The 17,277-nt window shown below is 39.4% G+C and overlaps 1 protein-coding gene across 1 annotated transcript in view; it reads right to left on the minus strand.

The window, feature by feature from the left end:
* The window catches only part of PRKCE (protein kinase C epsilon), a gene marked incomplete at its 3' end in the record, with an annotated part of 287,241 nt that overhangs the window by 43,672 nt on the left and 226,292 nt on the right, over positions 1–17,277 (minus strand). The window contains exon 11 of the mRNA XM_084261984.1: positions 8,061–8,215. Coding sequence (XP_084118110.1) covers positions 8,061–8,215 — 155 coding nt within the window. The remainder of the gene's footprint in view (positions 1–8,060; positions 8,216–17,277) is intronic.

Here is a 17,277-nt window from a genome sequence, read left to right on the forward strand (position 1 = left end):
TACCAGTTAATGTTTTCTTGTTATTATTACACGTGAAATTAACAGGATGCTGTTTCAAAATTTCTGCCTACTCTTCTGCACATGAGCAGAACAACTTCTACCCAATCTGCAGTTGTTTTAAAAATCACAGCCAAATCCTTTTCCTCTTGAGTGATCCACAAAAAAATAGAATTTCTGTTCTACTGTGTGTGCAAGTGTACCACTTGCCATGATCTTGTGGAGGCTGATAAAAGATCTCCTTCCCTTTTCTTTTGTGAATTTTCAAAAGATGAAGAGAGAACCTACCTAAAGCACAGTGTTGTCCAAAGGGTTTCTCTCATGTCCATCCACCCTGATGACATTTCTATCAGTGTCTGTGGAACCCAGCTCAGAGACTTTTGGCTTCAACAGGCTTGCAAAGGACTGCCTTCAGCCTCGTGCCAAGGGGTAGGCTGCTAGACTGCTGGGCTGCTGACTACCTTCCCCTGATCACAATTTAAGGATCTTTTTATGCTATCAGGTATTTAAAGACTTTCATATAAATGAGAATTTGGACCTCTTTATATCAGTTATGGCCCCTTTGGACCTATTACAGATTATCAACAAATGAACTGGCACACATTTGGTATGCCTTTTAATGCCCTCAGTATACAGTACCATAAATGCTTGCTGCCCTCTTACTGGTGGTTAAGTTTAGGCAAATATGTACTCAGGCAGTTTCTTAAGTGCACATTATTTTTGTTCTACAAGTAACTCCTTTAGAGCTGTTTCAGATTTATTGATGTTTGGAAGCTTTTTAAATATCCATTACCCACTTAATTGACCATAGCAATTCCATCTGACTCACTATTTGTGTTTGTTAGAATATATTTAGGCATTTTTTTAAATGGGTGTTAATAGACCATAGGATCTCCCTTGGAAGCCCTATAATAAATCAAGTAAATACCTGGTGGAGTGCTATAACATTTATTTGTTACTGCTTAGTGTTATGCGTAATACTCCACATTTTGAACACATGAAGTTGCTCAGTTCAGGTTAGCTGTGACCAAGTTGTCCTCAGTGTGGAAGAAAGCTGCACACTTCATACATATGAATAGTCTCACTGAATCAAAATCAGCCTATGAGTACAGTGATCTGCATGAAGAAATATTTGCTGGAGCAGCGCCTAAGTGATAAGTTCTTTCGTAACACAGAGGCGGATAAAAGTGTGGGGGGAAGAGGAAACAAAAAGAATAAATGCAAACCTTGAGCTAAAAGTAACAAGGTTCTGACCAAAAGATGGACAAAATTGAACACAAATGTCTTTACTGGAGTGTATCGTCCCAGTTTTCTTTTACAGTTGTTTGGGATTTTAAATATAACTGTTTAAAAAACACCAGGAGTTCCTTAGGTGTTTTCATCTAACTTTGTGCATTGCTGTCCAACTCCTCTGTTGCATCTCAAGAGCACAACAAAGCTTTGTGAAATTCCTGCTGTGTCAGAACCACGTCTGCCATGTGCTTCTCTGTATTACTGCGAAACTCTGGCAGATGCATTCAATCGCATGCAAAAAGGCAAAGCCTCACCTTCAACATGACATAGTTTCAACACCACTGCAACTGGGCTATAGAAATATTTTCCAATGTTTGAAGGCAAACACGACCGAAGGGCAGAACAAAATTCAGTCCTAAATTTTGTTTGTTAGTAGAAGAATTAGATTTACACCTTCAGAGTCTTCATGCACCATGAAAGAAAAAGCATTTTCTTTCTTCTGTTAGAAGACTGTTTGAAGACCATGATTTTGTTTGGTGGACATGTATGTTTCTGTAGAAATTAAGCTGCTTAGGAAAACTACAGAGATTGTGTTGTGCCAGCACATTTCAGTTTTACATCCGCTGCAGCTCTAGTGGATTTTTATTTTGTGTATTTTTTGTCCGTTAAAATCTTATCAAATGCAGAAAGAGATAACACACATTTCTTCCTGTTATAAAATAAAAGCATAAACATCAACGATCTAAAATCACTGACATTCACCCAGAAATAAATACAAATAAGCTCTGTAACATTTCAGTGCTATTATCTGTGGAGAAGCGCCGTCGCCCCTTCTACCGAGCGTACCGGAACATGGCTGCTCTCACAGGAATGTAAACTTGGCATTAACCCTGGCAGATTCCCACTCCCTGCCCTCTCTCATTTAACATTAACTCACTCCTATACTGTTATCAGAAGGTAAAGGTCATAGCTCTATTTACACAATACAGCACTATACAAACCGTCATTAAACAAGAAAATCTTGCACCAAATAAACACGAAGCAAAAAAACAATGCTGACCTCGCTACCGGGAACTCCCCCTGGAAGTACCTTGTCATTCCCCAAATGAGGTCAACGGTGCTGCTCTATCCTTCTAAATATTAACTGCCCGGCACTGCTCCTCCACATACCCAACTCCCACGCAAGAGCCAACTGAGGACTTTCTTATGTTCCAAACCCAGGAGAAATTTAGAAAGCATTCTACTGTTGGCAAGACCGTGTGGTTCATATCCTATTCCCACAGCCTTTACTCATCCTTCCACAGCTGGAAACCTTGTCAAAGGCTCTCCTATACGACAGCAGCCTTTAGCACAATACATAAGCTGGGCAGATGGCAGGGTGGACTCCCTCGGTCCGAATGCCAGAAGCCTGGGAACCAACCCTTCTTCCTGCTTCTCATCTCCCTCAGCCCCGCTCCTCTCCACCCCAGCCCACTGCCTTTTCCTGCAGGGAAGATATCCTGCTTATTTATGCGTTTTGTGACTGCTGGACTGCCTAGATCCAACAAGAAAAAGTGCAAAGAGGGCAGGAGGCCACCAACTAAAATCCCATCGGACTTCACACTCAGTTTTGGAAACTGGACCAGGCAGAGCAGCACATGGATGCAGGCTGGGGTGCAAAACCGGCCGGGAGCACTGCTCAGGTGGCATGGCTTGGGTAGCAAACCCAAGTTACTGGACTCAGACACACACACACAGCAGCATGGTTCGCTCCTTGCTTCCTGCTGCTACTGAAGGTGATGGAAACAGTTTGTTGCTCTCTTGCGCCAGAAACAAACCCTGCAGCAGAGTCCTGAAGCAGGCAGTTTATGTGGGGAAGGGCTTCAGTTCAGTATATTCCCATGTCTAGGTCTGAACATGCTGTCTGAGGGTACAAGGTCTGTCTTGCTGTTCTTCATGAACCATATCTCAAGCAGCTATCTAACCTTTAACTGTTTATAGGTGCAGCAAGATGATCTTCACATTCTTAAAACCGAATTCAAACCAAAATTATCCATGTCTCGTTTTGTATTTTAAAATGCCAAAAAAAGGGAGGAAGGGAATTTTATTTGGCTGCTGCCACTCAGAAATAACACAGTAAGGTAAGAATGATGACTTCTAACATGTTAACCACTGACCGTGCAACATTTTCATCAGTGTAAATATAACTCCTCGTTACTGTGCCAAGGCTCCACTGAATCATACAACCACCAGTGAAGTCAGACTTTCTAAATATTCTTATTTCACATAAAAACATACTAATGAAAGTGCTGCTAGTTTTAGGTAGTTCTTCTTTCTGGAACACTGGTGTGTGCTACCCTGATAAACGGGAATGCCGGGAGAACTGATCATCCAAGGAAAATTTCAGTCAGTGTTCAAACAAGTTCTTAGGGTATTTGTGTACAGAAAAAGCCTGGAGGTATTCAAGGACTGGCATCAGCATATTTATATTCACATTCCCCTCAATTTGGTGTTAATATATCCTTCATCATGACCAACATACTAATTACAGAGCACACAGCCTCAGAAAACTGCAGCAAGTTACAGGATGGACTATTACTTCATATTGCTGAGAAATAAGATAACCCACAGTTGTGAATGAGGACTCCCCCATGAGTAGTGGCTGTATGATCCGAAGGCAACATCTCACAGACCTTACATTTGAAACCAAAAGAATGAGTGAACCTTAAGCAGGTGACATTAATTTCTCAATTAATAGAGTTTTAATCCTCTCAAGGTGAACTGAAATTGTGTATGTTTACCTTCCTTCTTTTGTGTTTCAGAGCAAGTACCCTGTTTAATCCCGTGAATGATCCTGGAGCACACCAGAGATCACGCGACACACAAGTACTGGCCCTGCAGGTCTTCACTGAAACAAGGTTTGCAGCTCACAGTTATTTCCTAAATCAAATACGAACAGGGGACTCTGGCATTTATGTTAATGAAGTGGTACCCCATTCTAGTGCTGATGTTCCTACCTGGGATGGACAATAGGTTTTTGTATGTAGTTCAGCCCAGAGGGGGCCACTTGCATCACCCCACTTGAATTCCTACAACAAGAGCCAGAGATGCCCACCCTAGTACTCCTGTTCTCAGCTCAACTGCATTTGAAACAAGAGCATGTACCATTCTCATATATCTGCGGAAAGTGCCCAGGAATGTAGAAAGTCAGTACAAGAGGGGAGCATGGAACCAGCAGTTTCATAACACCCGGTTTGTTGCTTCTTCCCTATATGAGAATATATATTAAGCTATGATGACTGACTCTAAATATACCAGACTCCAGGGACAGGTGACAGTGAACATAGTCCACAACCTTTCATCACTGAGTTCAAAGTCCCGTTCAGCTCACAGGCAAAATGAGATTCATAGTCTAGCCCTTAATTCCTGAAGCTCGGATACATTTTTTCAAAGTGGTGCAATTGCATAACACAAACAACCAGGGCTGCCAGAAACTGTGATTGAAGCTTCTCTAGTGTCTGATTGACTCTACTTGTACTATCAGGTCCCAGCTTGACATGTGCCTGGATAGCTGAATGCCAGATGAGAGGGAAGGTGGCAAGGATAATGCAAATATTTTTATTAACTTGTTGAAGTGTTTTTGACACAACAACAGTAACATAATACCCTTAAAAATGCCACACTGGAAATTATTCTAAAGTTTGTCTATCATATAAGATGCATTCAGTAACAGTAGAATATCTTTATATATAAAAATTGTGAAGTTCATCTTTATTTCCAACATAAACTTGATAAACAAAAGGAAGGTATGTAATTCCAGCGAGTGCACAGATAACTGGACAAGTCTGAGAACAACTGCTGGGCCAGTTGCAAAGATGTGAACTTACAGAATAATTTCTGTTGCCAAACAGGGAGCTAGCTTTCCACTTTGAACTTCAGGAGAAATGAGGATAAACTAGTTATAAAAGAAGATCATTTAGTATCATCATAGCACTTTCTAAAAAATCTAACCAACAAGCCAAAGCATGAGCTAAAGCTAGTTATTTACCTCCAAAAATATACCTATGCTGTGCTCCAAACAAATACTTCCACATACATGGCTGAAAAAAGATCAGAAGGTATAGTAGCTATTTTCAAACCTGCATTTCCATCAAACATTTCAGTTTATTTATATATTCCCCACTTTCCTTGAAGTATTGCCCACACAAGCAGCATTTCCCACTTTGGAGAATAACCATTAATTTTGCACCACAATGTTTTTTCTACAGATATAATTACACAGAAGACAAGTATTCTTTATTAAAATATCTGAAGGCATGTTAGGTAGTCATGACTGGTACTTATTTAGGAGCACAGGTATTCTTTTCTTTTTTCTTTCCCCCTACTCCCCTTTCCTTCCCTTCTTTGCCAGCTAATAAGAGCTTTGGAGATGTAAAGGAGTGACTTGATCCCAATGCATTTTTAACGTAATAAATGATGCAGTGAGGTACAGAATAATTAGGCTGAAACTGTTCCGTGCAAGGCAACCATTATAACACACGCTTGACATCAGCAAACACATTCTCCCAGAGCCTGTCAGACTAGGACTGAATTGTGACATTTTCTTGCAATTAATTATTTTAAGATAATCTCTAACATCTTCCTTCTACTGGCATTTTATAGAGTAAGTGGGATACACATTTTCTGAATTGTTGAAGCTCCTAGTATCCCCTGGCTGGGAAAGTAAGTTATTCTTATGGATGTAACCATGTCCAGATCCAAAAGCCTGTGTTAAAGCAGAATGCAACTAAATCCATTCCTAATGTTTTTCCTGTTGCTTTTTTTAGTTTCTGCTCTCATCCTACAACTCATGTAATTTCTCTTCTTTTGCCTCTCCTGGTAACACACCCAATCTAACACACCACTTGCAATTGTAGTGTTTTACTGTGGCACGTCAAAGCCATGTCAGCGCAGTCTTTGAATCACAAGTTGAGCATACCTTGCAAAGTTTAAATTACAAAGCATTGTCTCATCAGAATGACATTTCTCCTTGGATCGAAGCATTTTGTGGATAAAAGCCATTCAATGCAGCTAGGACCCAACTCTCAGCAGAAGCTAAGTATAAGACAAGGGAAAAGAGGAAGAAGAGATAGGAGAGAGAAGAGGAGGAGTGTCAAAGAATGGGAGCAGGGAGGGGAGAGGGAGAAGGAATGCACACTCATATAAAGAAGGGGAAGGTGCCAATTCTTTCTTGCTAGTTCACAGAAATCACTAATCTGACTGCTAATTACAAAGTGTCTAAACTACAATTTTCAGGAAGAGGGAATTTGCTCATGTCTTTTTATGGAAATGAATCCTCCAAATCCTTTTCCAAGTACCAATCTTACCTGTTTCCCTACGATGGATAGTTTTAAATTCTGAAGTTGCCACATTCTACAATCTAAACGTACAAATACACAGCTTTGGAAAAAAGGTAGACAACGAATAGGAAACATGACATGGACTGCAAAAGTGTGATGGATCATCGAGCACTTGAAAACAAACCTATGCAAAGTGGTAGGGTTGGAAGCCCAACCCATTATGCAACATGATACCAGTGCTAACCAAAGGTGGAGAGATGCAGGTAGCAAAAAAGTTTTCTAAAGAAATGTAATTTTTGACTGGAAGACCTCTTTCACAGAAAATGCAATGTCCTGCTGCTTGTGATGTCTGTGGACTTGAGACTACTCCGAGAAGTTTCCCATTGAATACCAGTTGGTGGGAAAGCCAATGGCTCCTATGGAAGTTACCACTCAGTCCTGGTTACCAAATGTTTAAAATGCACTTCTTTCAATTTCTAGTGCTCGAGAGCAGCTTTAATAGGAATCCAGGGATGTGACAAATTCCACACCCTCATCTTGATGTTTCTGCTCAAGAAATCTGAGACAGCCTGTCCCTGAGATCAAAAATCAAATCAAACCCCAAATCAAAACTGGTAACCTGAAAGAGGGTGAGAATATCAGTGAGGACACAAAAAGTCAGATCCATAGAATTCAGATTTTTTAGCAGACAGGATTGACCTGTATCACAAAACCTGCAAAGCACTCTGCTTGTGAAAGCCTGTATTTATCACAAGCTATGACAGGCTGCTAAAAACAAATAAAAAGAGAGAGGAAGAGTGAAATGAGAAGATAAAGCACTTAATAAACATGCTGACATCAGAGTAAAAATTTTCAAAGTGATCCTTACTCTTAACAGTAGAAGCCTATCCCTAAATGCATTCTTCAGTGCAGTGCAACAATATGCACTTTTGTTGTGTGTGTGCATGGGTGTTGGAGATCAGAGATTTGGAGGGTGGAGGTTCAAATAGATGCAGGGTACTTGCAAGCAAATCAAAATTGTCTGCAGAGAGCCCTTTCCTGCTGGTGACTAAGCCTTCACCCAAACAGGAGGAAGGGGCATAAGTAAAGCATTGCAAACAACCATCCCGATTGTATCAGAGTGGAGACAACTAGGACAAACAAACTCAGGATGTGGCAGGGAGTTAGAAACCGAGAGGAAATCTATGGCACAGAGAGGAAAGTGAAGAGATTGCGCCGATCTGCAGAAAGGTCACCTCTGGGTTGCACCGTGCCAAGCTTTTTCAAAACCGCTTTATTTGGACTAGAATACAAAACTGGCACACACAGCTGGCGACTGCTGCAGAGGCTATTCAAATGTTAACATTCTCAATGATAAACAGCCAAAAAAAGTTCTATGTAAGCAAATTGGAACAAACAGCTAATCTAAATCTGGTTGCTAAGAGACAGAGGGTTTCCAGCCAAAACCAGCCCCAAGCCTCGAGAATGCTTTATTTTTGATCGAAAAAGAAAAAAAAACCAAAAAAGAAGTACCTGTAGATGACGCCATGTTGGTGAAGAAACATGAGGGCTGATGTGACCTCTGCTGCATAAAAGCGGGATCGAGGTTCGTCAAATTTGCGTGAGCGCTGGATTTGAAACATTAGGTCTCCTCCATTTACATATTCCATGACGAAAAAGAGGCGGTCCTGAAATTAATTAAACAGTGCTATTTAGCTGATTTCTTTTAGTCGCACAAAGGACTGCTTGAAGCCACACTTTAGGTGACTGCAGCGTTTGCGTCAAGAAACAAACGCTACCATCCTGAAAAAGGGAAAGCTGACAACCCAAACCCCACAAACTTACAGAAAACGAGGCACAAGCCTCAAAATGAGAAAAAGGGAGTAGAACCAAAATGTAATAGTAAGCAATGCATGCAGATTGCAACGTATCGACAAATACATGCGGAATTATAATTGGTTTTACATAATAACAGAGATATAAATGATATTGTTTCTTTTAAAATTTAGCCATAAAAATGAAGAGATAAAGTAAAGGCTGTCAACTACTGATGGACAAATTTCAGGCTGCTTATTTCCTCTCTTATCTCTTACCAGCTACTTTGTCTGCAAAGCATCTTTCCCACATTATGTAAAAACAAATTAGAACTTTTATGACATAGAAACGAGTGCTGATAATCTCAAACTGTATGACTTTGAATTGCCTCAAACTGTCATAAGACAATGAAATGTAATTACATTTTAAAATGCATATCAGGTTATTTTCTTCTGATGCTTATCACTTCAAAGTTAAGTTTTCAGCCTTGACGGAGAACTTGAAATGAACTTTACTACAGAACAGCAACACATTTTGTTCCTTAGTCACATGATTTTGAGCATGGGGCTTCACCTGGGGGAGCCCCCCTCCAGCTTTCACATCACACTGCAATTTGGCTCTAGCTCATGATGTCTAGTGTGTTGTATTTAAGAGAGACAAGATGTGGCATTGCTTTGAATGAGAAAAAACAACAGAAGGCAGAAGTTAATTAACCTCCTACAAATGAATCCAAGCCTGCAGATTACAGAGTGTATATACAGGAGTCAAGAAATCCATAAATGTTTGCTGTTTGCACTTAATCATCTACTCTATGGCTCAGATTGAAAGCATAGTACTTAAAAATGTCCTTAAACTTAAGAGCGTGCATTAATCCTGCTCATTAAGTGCCTGAATGTTCTACTTATCAGGGATGTTTCCTGGAGGAGGCTAGAAATGTTTGGCTGACTTTGCTGATTACAGAATGAGGATGCAGAAAAAAACCACTTGTGCCTTTCTCCCCATATCTTGGGAACACAGAAACTGCCCAAGTGGATCAAATTCAGGATCCAAGTGGACAGGAATTCTTGGTAAAACACTGTTACCAACTTTGGTACATTTTCCAACATTCTTATTACCATTCTCTAGTAAGGAAAAGCTATGAAAGAATAACATCAAACCTTCTGGCTGTATCACACACCCAAAAGAGCACAGCTGTAGGGCCATGTCTGTTCTTTTTGCAATGCTCAGTACTACTGATAGGAAACATCAAAAGTCATTGTGCGAATCTCTTGATGTTACTGTAGGCTTGAAATACCACCTTTACTTGTTTTACGTGAAAATATGGGTCCTTGTACTGTGTCTCTGATTTTTCTCTGGAATTGATGAGAATCACCGCTTTGCTTTTTAAAGAAAATCCAATAGCTCTCAGATGGTGTTCTGATTTCAGAAGATAGAGGTTAAGGATAACATAGAATGCAGTCAGTTTTGTGATAAAATCAATAAAAACCATGGTCGTATGGATGATACAGCATCCTTGAGAAGATGCAGGCATTGTCCTTTATTAGGCTCCTCATCACTGCACCACAGAGTTCTCTCTTGACTAGAAGCTTCACAGTATGAGTGTCCCTATTTTAACCTTTCCAAAGTCGTCAGCCTGGATGTGAGTGGGAAAGGAAGCTGCAATTCATAATCCCCTGAGCATCCATACTCATCCCCAACATTGCTACCTTTTTGCTGCACCTCATTCACAAGTATAAAATAAATGATGCTGACGCAAACTGATTGTGCTGTGTCTTAAAGCTCTGGCTCCTAAACTGTGATCCTCAACTTCTCACCACCATTCCAGCTGCTAGGGATGGTGGGGGGAAAAAAAAAATCAACCCAAATCCACATCATAAAAAAAACCCCAACCTGGTGGTTCCCACAGCTTTATGGACCAGAGTAATTTTCCAATACGTCTAGAAACTATATACTTTGTATAATTTTTATATTAAATTCTCTATGCTTGATCTGAACAGAACCAAGGATTTTTGTGACATTCACATAATGCCTAATTGCTGATTCTAAATATCAGAAACTTCAAGTTCTTTTATTTTGTTTCAGTCCTTTGTAGGACATTTCCAGTTTAGCCAACCAAAACTTTAACCTGGATTGTTTAGCAGAACATCTTTTCATTAGATAGTCTGAACAAAATCTAGCAACAGCTCCAGGGGAGTGCTAACTTCCCTATCCTTTCACATCATCTGTCTTATGCACATCCTGTTTTTGCAATTTGAAGGGGTATTTCGGGTAGATTCTGCAGCTTAGTTGACAACCTCTTCAAAAGTATACCTACTAAACCCAGAATTAACAGCACACTGATTGAAATTTCTTTATTGTTGTATTTTTCTGCTATGCACAGACACTCAGTCCCCTTTCTTAAAGCTACTCTCTTGCCTTTCATGGTCGGGACAATCACACTATCAGCTGGGACTCAAACGTACACGAAAAGAGGATGCACGAGAAGAGAGAATGTTTCATGAATATAAGCTGCGATAGACAAGGCCATTTTCCTCCTGCTTCCTGTAACCTCAACAACAACAGAGACACTATCTTGATTTCTGCTGCTTAAACTTTCAGAAAAGTTTATGATCAAAATACAGGTTCCTAACACTCTACTTCCTTTCAGTCATAACATACGCACATGTGCAAAGCAATCCGAGACCTTTGCGCCTTCAGTGCAGACAGGATTTCATCCTCAAACAGTAATTATAAAGGAACTGCCTAACGCCTGATTATATGCATCTTGCTACATGTATCACCAGGATATAGTAAAATATTCAAGTGGGGAATATAAAGTGAACGCCCTACAGAATTATGCATGGGACAAGACAGTGTTTACTCAGTTAAAAATGAGATACAAGGTATGACTTTATCATTGATTGTGTTCCAAAAGAAAATTGAATGGGTTTGGTTTGGATTGTATTATTTTTCAACTCCGTTTTCATAACATTTGAGAAGTATGTTTTGATGAACAAAATAAACGTAAAGCAGTCCTGGGAACTTTTTAATTACATAAACTGAAATAAGAGGCAAAATCACAAACAAAGACATTATAGATTAATCCTCTCTTGGCACCTATAAAACAAAAGAAAAAGTACCGCCAAGTAAGCCAATATGTTTTCTGAAGTAATTAGATTCTTCTACAGGGTTTATTTTAGCCCTTAATCATGGCTGCTTTTCCTTGAATTTCTCAAAAGGTATGGTTGAATGAAATGTAAAGAAAAATAGCAGTGAGTACAGGTAAGAGGTCTTAAATGCAAAGCAGACATGGAATAAATAGGCTAGAAGTCAGGATAGAAAAATTTCAAGGTCACTCTGTATTTCCGTAGTATTTTCTGACTAGACTATGGCTTTAACTCCGATACTGAAATGCATAACTGCCTGTTTTAACATGTCTACAACTGCAGTCTCACCTCTTGATTTTCTTGAGATAGTCTCCTGCATGCTTTATGTTTTCAAAACTGGACTCTAAAGGCAACCTCTCTTCTAGTCTTTTGATCCTATCACTACCTGGAGAAGTACACTTGTGGCAACCTAGAAATCGCGTTTCATCTTCTCTCTCATTCCACTCCCTTAATTGTGCCTTAATTTAATTTTTCATACTCTCCGACATTGAAAATAGCCACCCTTCAGCTCTATAGCAAATCCCTCTAACTAATCTTTTACTCTTTATTCTGATTATTACCATAAACGTTTCTTCTTCAAACCATTCTCTAATTCTTAATTTGATTTATATGTGTTTTCTTAACACTAGCCTATATATGATATGCACTCCCTATTTATATTTGCTTATTTACTGCTGTTACAAGTTCCATTGGACAGACCTTCTACCTTTTGCTTCAATGTGTAAACTTTGAACTGGGAAAAGGGGGGTGATTTCCAGAGACATTAATACTAATAAACTCTCAGGACATAGCAGACTCAATTCAGCTCCTTTTTGTGGAGGTGTGATAAATGACCAAGACCTTCCTACTAGTAAGACCAGATAATCTTGTCAAACAGTTTTGATTTAACAGATGACACTACACACTCTATTAGTTGTTTAGATGTGGAATAATACCATTGTTGAGGAACAAGCTTCTACGCAAACCCTGTATGAAAGCTTAGACATGGACTTTGATGTATTGTTTACATTATTATTGTTGTGTAGCCCTTAAAAGATTTTTAAAAAAATTGTTATCAGTCATTAACCTGTCTATCCTTTGTTTGTTTTCCGATTAAAATCTCATTAACATTAGATTGCAGCCTAAAGACAATCCATTGGTAGACATTAGGCCAAGTATAATTATCACTGAAATCTGAAGAGTACAAAGGGTTGTTTTTTTTTTTCCCAGACAACTCCTACCATGTGGGGGACCCAATATGCAGTTCAGTACAGCCTCATTACCAACACATTACAAAACAAAAATAAATCATGCAATCTGTCTCTTACTTTCAAATCTGAGATGTCCATCCATGCTACAAGCCTGAGAAAAAAAACTTCACTGCTGTTTTTAGTCCCCCAGTTCAACCCTTACAACACTTAAAATCAGAGAATTCAGGAGCAGCATCAAACATGGACTTCTAAAGTAAAATTCAATTGACAAATCTCACCAGCCTACTCCAACTACCCATCACTTATGTTTTCATACAACTGGCTGTGAGTAAATTCTTCCTGATTCTCACTAGCTCCCTAAGCTAAGTCCTTTGTGTGAACGTAATTTTTCCTCCCCAGTTTCAGAAAGTTGTATTTGAAATAGATTTCCCCACAGGCTACTGAAAAAAAAAAAGATCAAGAGAACTTACATGTGAATTAAATACAGGTAAATTTAAATACAACATACTTAATATCTGAGTAGAGTAACTGTTACATAATGGAACATGTTTAGCCAGTAAACTCATTACAAAACAAAAGTCAAAGATACAGCTTTTATTACACAAGACATCAGACAAATACATCACAACCTTGGTATGCTCTGTAAGATGATATTTTATTCATATCATGCATGTATGGAATTCTTTTCCAACTCGTACAAAACTGTGATTACTTAACTCTTTAAACAGGATGCTCAAACAGTTTTGTTTAAAATGACCTAAAACTACAGTAACTGTCCCACCCCTCAGAACTTGAATAAACATTTCCTGCTTCTGCTGGAAATGGCACAGACACGCTGTACACAAAACTATCCACAAACCTTCAAGACCCTGAGCAGAAGGCTGAGCAGGATGGCAGATTCATCGTCTGCAATGCCAGTATTAGGAGAGGCAAATACAAAAACAAGAGATAAAACAGGTACAAAACTGAAGAAAACAACAGAAAGCTCTCCCTTGTTCATCTGATTCCTTTTGAAGTTTACAGTATCAATCTTCAACAGGACACTAAGACACATTATCTGTCTCTGATTTCAGTGTTTATACTCAGGGCTAATTGTGTTGTTTTTCCTGTTTTGAACCAGTGCTTTCATGGAGTTCCAAATAAGAAGGGAACAATTTCTATGAATCCCACATTTCTTGGAATAAATGCTCTGCACATAGGAACTGCTATCTTAAAATTCACATGGGATATTTGTATCTTCCACTTAAAAAAAACCCAAACAAACCTGCACACATTCAGATTTGGGAGGTTTTTTTGACACCTCAAATTTATCTCAAGTTGGTGAATACTATTATAGCTAGGGACTTCTTGCTCAGTTTTACACAGCACAGCCCAATATGCAATTTCAAATCGAGGTTTTTTTGCTCTTGAAAGAATGACCTCAAAGTTAGGACATAGACCTGAGAGAGTCAGATAACCACACAAAATTGGATAAAGAAGTCTTGCAAGGTCACCTAGCTTATCCCATAGCTGACAGGCAGGATCAGCTGTACCTAAGCCAAGGGGAACTAACCTTTTCAATGCTGCAAGGCAGTTTCTGGGCACTGTGAGCCGGCAATCTAACCAGGAACTTGAAAAGCCCTGCTGAGTGGACTCCATTTCACACATAAAGAGGTAGGAAGCAGAAGGCTCTGCTACTCTGGTCTGATGGAGGACAAGTGGGTTTGTCTGTACTCCACTGCAGTGGGGTCTCCTGCTGTCCTGCTGTGCCAGAAATGCTCTGTTCTCCTCTCAGTCCCCTGGTCAACAGTAGAAGCCAGTAGTGAATAGTTCCTGAAATTAATCTGATCAGCTTTTAAAAATCACCACTGGTAAGCATTCCTTGACCTGCACTGGCAGCCTATTTCAGTACTTACAGAAAATACCATGGGGAACTCTTCTTAGAGCTACAAATTGTACCTTACCTTACCCCCAGTGTCCATTCCTCCTAGCTGCGCTGCAAGTTATACACGACCTTCAGAGAAACGATTCAGTGCTTTCCACCTTTGTTTCTCAGGCAAAGAACTGGCTATTGGGTTTTTCACAACCAGTCATGAAAGATTTCTATTCTGTTCATAGAGACCCCAGACATCATGTCAACGGAGAGCCCGTGGGATAAACCCCCCACATTTAAAGTCCTGAAAATGTTTTCCAGAATAGACAGCCTTCCTCGAGACACTGGAATAATTCTCAAAATCCCTCTCTATCCTACCAGACCATATACCATGTGAAGGGTAAGGAAAAGCTACAAAATCAGACACAATTAGTTTCCAAACAGTGCTTTCAGAATCAGTACAGAGGTTCTTGAAGCCTTTACACCGTACTACTGTAAAGACTTGCATCGTAACATTTACTCTTCTACAATGTGAGTTGCTGGAAAAGGGTTTTAAAGCAAGATGTTTGTCAGAATTCTCTAATCTTCATAAAGCAGACCTGGTATGTCACTTTTGTCATGGGAGATTTATGCTGCCTCCCTGCAGAACATCAATTGATACTGGAACAGAATGGGTTTTTTTCAATGTTTTTCATGCCATTAACGCACCCCATAGTACTGTTTAACAAGGAAAATACAGCTAGTGTATGTACATTGAGATAAACTGCCTGGCTGGAGGGGGACGGGATGACGACTATGTGCCAGCATTAGGTCACTGAACTATGGAAATTGTAACTGGATTCAAAGCCAGAAAAATTAGCAGAACCTCATGGACAGCACTTATTCTTATTAAACGTCAAATGATGATTAGGTTTTGCCTGGACTGGCACTCAAGGATGACTTCTTTAATAATTTTTCCAAAGACAGATGCAACAATACTTTAAAACTGTCCAAAATGAAGAGAAGACAGACTGTCCCAAATTCATAGAGTGAAAATGCACCATTTGCTTGTCCCCTTAGCACTAGTAGTTCTAGAAAAGCGTGGTGAATAGTTTCACTTGTTCAAACAATCTAATCCCACATTTCTGTGGCCAGAAAAAAAACACTGACTTTCACATCAATTTTGAAACATACAGGTCTTCATCTGTACAATAAATTTTGGAATATGATAAAGTAACCACATTAATAAAATCTATACCCTGGAATCTGCAACTAGCAATCATATAAATCAGAATAGCAGATGAAGGTAACATCTCTCCCACAGAGCTTTTTTCTGTATAATTTACAAATACCTGGTATTTAAATGCAGTCTTCCTACTGTTTTTTTCAGATAATGAATTCTGTCAGATTACCATCTGGATTGAATTTACTATACATTGGATTAGCTGGTGTATCAGGCTCATACTAGCGCAAATAAAAAGAAAAAATGGTTCAAAATTTCATTAAACCTTTTTTTAAAAAAGATAAAGTTTAGACTAATTTGATGTAGCACAGAAACAGCAGGCGGAGAGTTGTCAGCCTGCTCTCCACAGGGCAGACATTTTACTCAGAGACACACAATTCTAGCTCTACTTAAGTTTCTTGAATAGACAAAATATTATAGTGTGAGTACAAACATTGTCTTTTTTATATTTTTTTTCCCCTCCCACTCCAAAAAAGACAGACAATTTTGGGTTTTGTTCTCAGTCACTAATGATATTACACCTGCAGATGTGAATGCTTGCTGTGACACCTGTAATACAATATCCAATGTCCTGACACAGTATCTGCAGGGTTTAGTGGTGAGGCTCGCTTTAGCTCAGATGGGTTTTAAGTCAGCATTAAATTTTTAATGCTGCAATATGTGGAATTTGTTAGCTGAGGGCATGCACTGAAGATACAGAACAAATTATATGCGCTGCCATTTCATCAGCTTGATCCCCTACCTTCTAACCTTAGAATCGAACTGAAACAAAAAGACTTCAAACTTTGGGAAAAACGTTGATCTCAAACTATTTGGAGAGATATGTGTTCTGTTGCCATTGGATTTTTCTGGGAATTGTTGCAAATCTTTCAGTCCCTGTCCCAAACTGCAGTGTTGGTGGCCACGGGCTCCATGGTGAGCTCAGGGAAGGACTGCTGCTCCCTGGGCTAGCAGCCCTAATCCCTGCCTGCTACCTGAAAGTCCAAGCAAGCCTCAAGAGGAGGGACCCTAGAAGTGGGCCAGCTGGTGCTATAGGCTCTTTGTGCTCTTCCTCTCATACAAGGGAAAAATACAACTGGAATCCTCTGCAGAAATGGTGTGGTTTGTAGTTCTAGTCACTTCAAAAGGGGTATCAAGTAGGAAAAGCTTCTCAGGCCATTTGCCTAATACCTTCATTTGATGACAGATAAGCTGTGAAAAGGACCTCTTTATGAAATTCTTTGATCTCATCTTCTTTTGGTGTTGTTTGGAAAAAAGAACTGTTCTGGTGAGATAATTTTAAAGACCTCTCACTTAATGGCCTGATGCACATGGCAGAAAATTATATCAAGCCTGCAAAATGTCATTATGCAGAAAATGTTACAATGTGCAGGCAGCTATTAATATTCCTTTGTTCTGATTCTTACAGGGAAAATATAAACACTGTCTTCCAATTAGAATTAACTAGAAGGCTTCTGAAGGCACTTCAAAACTTCCAAGAACAACTTTTCATCCCCTTATATTCTACCAAGGAGCTTAGACAGAG

This window comes from Gallinula chloropus (genome assembly GCF_964237585.1).
Source record: "Gallinula chloropus genome assembly, chromosome: 3".
NCBI classification, from domain to species: Eukaryota; Metazoa; Chordata; class Aves; order Gruiformes; family Rallidae; genus Gallinula; species Gallinula chloropus.